Source organism: Muscardinus avellanarius (assembly GCF_963383645.1).
Source record: "Muscardinus avellanarius genome assembly, chromosome: 12".
Taxonomy (NCBI): Eukaryota; Metazoa; Chordata; class Mammalia; order Rodentia; family Gliridae; genus Muscardinus; species Muscardinus avellanarius.
The window spans coordinates 50,465,866-50,470,152 of NC_137798.1; the positions used below are offsets into that span (position 1 = coordinate 50,465,866).

The 4,287-nt window shown below is 45.9% G+C and overlaps 1 protein-coding gene across 1 annotated transcript; it reads left to right on the forward strand.

Annotated features, from left to right (window-relative positions):
* Positions 1 to 1,306: 1,306 nt before the first annotated feature.
* Positions 1,307 to 3,817, forward strand: LOC308271002 (anaphase-promoting complex subunit 11-like; the record flags this gene model as incomplete). Its single annotated transcript, XM_080707139.1, has 3 exons — positions 1,307 to 1,432; positions 2,245 to 2,500; positions 3,708 to 3,817. 3 exons carry the CDS (start codon positions 1,307 to 1,309, stop codon positions 3,815 to 3,817), a joined length of 492 nt encoding a protein of 163 aa, XP_080563265.1.
* Between the last annotated feature and the right edge of the window lie 470 nt (positions 3,818 to 4,287).

Consider the following 4,287-nt stretch of genomic DNA (forward strand, 5'->3'; position numbering starts at 1 on the left):
AAGGGGGTCACTTTCCCACTCGGGACCCCCTCCCCTTTTGGGGAGTTGTTCTCTCTCTCGCAGGTTGTGTTGGCCCTGAGAGAAGGCAGAGTGCATCTGAGGGCACGTGGCTCGGGCGACTCTCGAGTAGTGACCTGAAGGCCTCTGCTGGACATCATGGCTGACCAGGCCCCTAGGGGTGACCTGTACCTCTTTTCTGGCAGATCGCGTGGACTCTGGGAGAAGGTAGTTTGTAATTGACGGCACTTGGCTCGGGCGACACTCGAGTAGTGACCTGAAGGCAGCTACTGGACAACAGAGACCCAACAGCCCTTAGGGGTGTTCGGTCACTTTTCTCTATTCCCTTCTGGCAGACCACGCAGACTCTGGAAGAAAGCAGCCTGCACCTGAAGGCAATTGGCTTGGGCTACTCTCAAGTGTTGTCCTGAAGGCAGCTGCTGGACCCAGAGTTCCAGCCCCTTTGGGGGTGTTCAGCCACCCTTGCCCCATTCCCTGCTGCTTCCAATAAACCTTTTACTCCCCTTCCTGAGGTCTGCGGGTGTCATTCTTCGCTCTCCGTAGACAAGAACTTGGGAGGAAACGTCGAGTTCCCTCTTAGGGAACTCCGTTTCATCTCGAGGAAACGTTGGGTTTTCCCTCAAGGAACCCCCGTTTCACTGTTACTTGCTCTCACACAAGCAATAGCCCCTGTTAGGGGAAATGTAATAAATTTTCTGCTGCTAGAATGTATGGCCCAAGGTACTTTGGGGTATTTTGAAGTAGCCTGACACTTGGCCTCTTTTTTTCTATATCAAGCCTCTTAGCCTTCTGTATCCATTCACTGGGGCATATGTAGATTCTATACATAAAACCCAAAAGGGAACCAGGGTGCTGGTCCCTTTGTACCCACCCACTGCCTGTGGTGGTGGCCCTGCTGTCTTCTTCATAGCTTTGGAAGTGGTCATAGACAGAACTTCTTTAGGGCATGAGGATAAAATGCAACCTAATGTGATATTTTTTTTTTTTTTTGAGGGTGTATGTGTGTGGTATGGGGGATTGAATGCCAGGGGCATTCTACCTCTGAGCTATACCCCAGCCCTATTTTATGATTTATTTTGAGACAGGGTCTTACTAAGCTGAAGAATGCCTAACTAGATTGCTGAGGCTGGCCACAAACCTGTGATCCTCCTGTCTTAGCATCTCAAGTACTGGGATTACAAGCGTGAGCAACCACACCTAGGTAACTGAAAGGTTCGAGCCGCCCCTGCCCCGCAGGGGGCAGGGCCGGAAGCTAGGAGGTGGAGCCCGGTGATTCTGAGAGGGGACCATGCCTCCCGATCCGGGAAAAGCTAGTTCAGAGTTCAGAGAGGAGCCGAGAAAGACAGAGACGGGCCCTCCCCCACCAGCCCCCTTGGGCCCGCGGGAGCTGGTGGCCGACTTCCAACGAATAAAGGCATCCATATCATCTATAATGGATCTCTGCGTGTATCTGTGCGCCAGGGGGACCCGCAATATCTTTCAGTAACTTAATATGATTTTTAAAAATTTATATATTTTATTATATGAATTTAAAAATATTCTGAGAATAGGTCTACAAACCTCATTCTAAAGTGGTTCATGGCATATTTAGAAATTTAAAAAAAGGAAATGTATATATATATATTCATTAGCTATGTGTTAAACCAATTATGAAATATAACTATATTTTCCAAAGTAAAATACAATAAGAAGAGTGGTATTATTTTTGTGATTCCTTTTGATGTCTAAGTAGAAGACGGCTTAATAGAAGCCCATATCTGCTTCTGCATTCAATTTGTTGCAATTTCACACTTGATATAGCCCCTGGAAAACTCCACTCTATTCTCATGAAGGAATGAGAGCAAGAAAAAAAGCACTCAATATTTTAATATATTGTGCAAATAGTCTTGACCTCCCAGACCACCTGAAATGATCCAGGGTTTTGGGGTGGGGCTCTGGACCACACTTTGAGAGCTGCCTTTCTGTGTTTTCTGTAGCAGACCTCAAGGCTAGCTATTAGTCAAAATGACTGCATCCTCTGACCTCTCTACGCAATGGATCTAAATTTTCTAGACTTTGTCCTGATATGTTCTTGGGGATGCGTCGATTTAGAAATGATTAAGCCTGTTTTTTTCAATATTTGCTCACATTTTAATATGTAATGACAGTTTTTTTATCACATGCATTATATATAGCTTCAAGAAATGTAAATACACTGATCATTTAATAGTAAGGCTGGGGGCCCAGACCGCGAGCCCCGGCTCCTGTGCTCTGAAGGTGAAGATTCAGTGCTGGAATGGTGTGGCCACTTGGCTGTGGGTGGTCAATGACGAGAACTGCAGCATCTGCAGGATGGCGTTTAATGGCTGCTGTCCCGACTGCAAGGTGCACGGTGACAACTGCCTGCTGGTGTGGGGCCAGTGTTCCCACTGCTTCCACATGCACTGCCACCGCCCGCCCTCTGCATATACGAGCGTGACAAATACTTGTACCAATCGGCAAGGTTCAAGGAGGCCACGCCCCGAGGAAGGAGGTGTCATCTTTGGCAGAGATACTCCCTGCTCTTAGATTTCTACACTAAAAAGCTCCAGTGATGTAAAACAGGATCCCAAGAATTAGGACTGTGGAAGAAATTGAGTCCATGAGAGATAAATTTTCTAGTAAAGGGCAGCCAGAATTCAGGGGCTGCAAAATTCCTTTCGGTTGGTCCATCGTCGTCGCCGTCCCCCCCCCCCCCGCCCCCCGCAGGTAGGTCCTTTGATCTCCCAGCACCTCTCTTGACAGCAGGGAAAGCTGCAAACCCACCTCTTGCCCCACTTCCCAAAGAGATGTAAAACTGTCTCTGGAACCTGGGTCATTTGTTTTTCCTCTTAAGAGATGCTAATAAGCTCTTATCTGGCCTTAACAAGCCTATCGTTTGGACTCAGCAGCAGGACAGTAAAAAACTCAAAAGTCTGCCCCCAAATCAGGCATTAAAGAACAATTATAGAAATCCAGTCACCTGTGTTATAATGTTTTTGCCCTGTTTTACTAACTGTAATATAAGTATTGCCTCATAGGGGATGGCGGAGCAGACAGGACCGGACAAATCTGCAACCCAGCCCATGGATCTTGATAAAGGAGGGCCTGGACTAAGCCCTAGAGACAAAAAGACTCTGGAAGGATCAAAGGAGATCCTAGAAGACTGAATTTCCCCAAAACGGACTTTGGGTGTGAACCCCCAACTTTACAGATGCCTGCCTGTTCCGGATGCCTTTCCGGACTCCAGACCTTGCCCCCTAAGGCTCACCCAAGGCCAGAAACCTGATTCCAATGACAAAGACCAAGGAGAGTGACTTCAATCACCTATTCCCAGACGAATCTTAAACTGTGACGCCATGGATCTTCTTTTATCCTGTTTATCTTGTTTACACTTAATGCCTCACTATTGTCCTTTGGTGCTTACACGGGGTATAGGGTATAAATACTGGTGATGGAAATTAAAACTTTGTCAGTTGCACAGAAGGTGGGTGTCCATGTTAATTATTTTTTCAGATTTTTCCCCGGAGAGGAAGCTCCACCTTTAGCGCCCTTAACAGGAACTTAAAGGAGTTTATTTCATAAAAGGGAAAAAAATCACTGCAGATAAGTGGCTGCAGAACTGTAACCAACCCTTGTCCATCTTTCTGAGGATTTCGGTCTCAAATGGACTCAGTTTTATTGCCCCCCAGGACTGAGAAAGTTCGTTTCAGCAATGCACTGCATCCTCAAGTGGCTCAACGCACAACAGGTGCAGCAGCACTGCCCCATGTGTCGCCAGGAGTGGAAGTTCAAGGAGTGATGCCCGTCCTCCCAGTGCTGTCTGGCTGAGGCGGGGCCGGAGCATGCATGTGTTTTTCCATCTCAGCGTTGATATTTTTATTCAATAAGTAAAACTCATTAAAGTACCCGAGCCTTGCCGGAAAAAAAAAATAGTAAGGCTGGTTTTCATGACTTGCTTTAGAATTCTGTTTTGATTCTTTGAAGCTGAATATGAACTTTTCCTTTCATTTGTATTACTGCTGCAATACACTTAAGTGTTCTCAAGACACACGAATAACTCTGTCAGAATATAGGAAGATTTCAAAGAGGTGCAAAAATGTAAGAAATAGGAAAATTAAAATTACTGTTTTCATGATAAAGCAATTTAACTTGTTTTGCTTTCTTTCTCTCAAATTCCCATTGCTGGGCTCACCTGGAACTCCCACCTCTTTTTATTTTAAAACAATCTTAAGCTTACAGAAAAGTCGAAAGTATGGCACAAAACTTTTT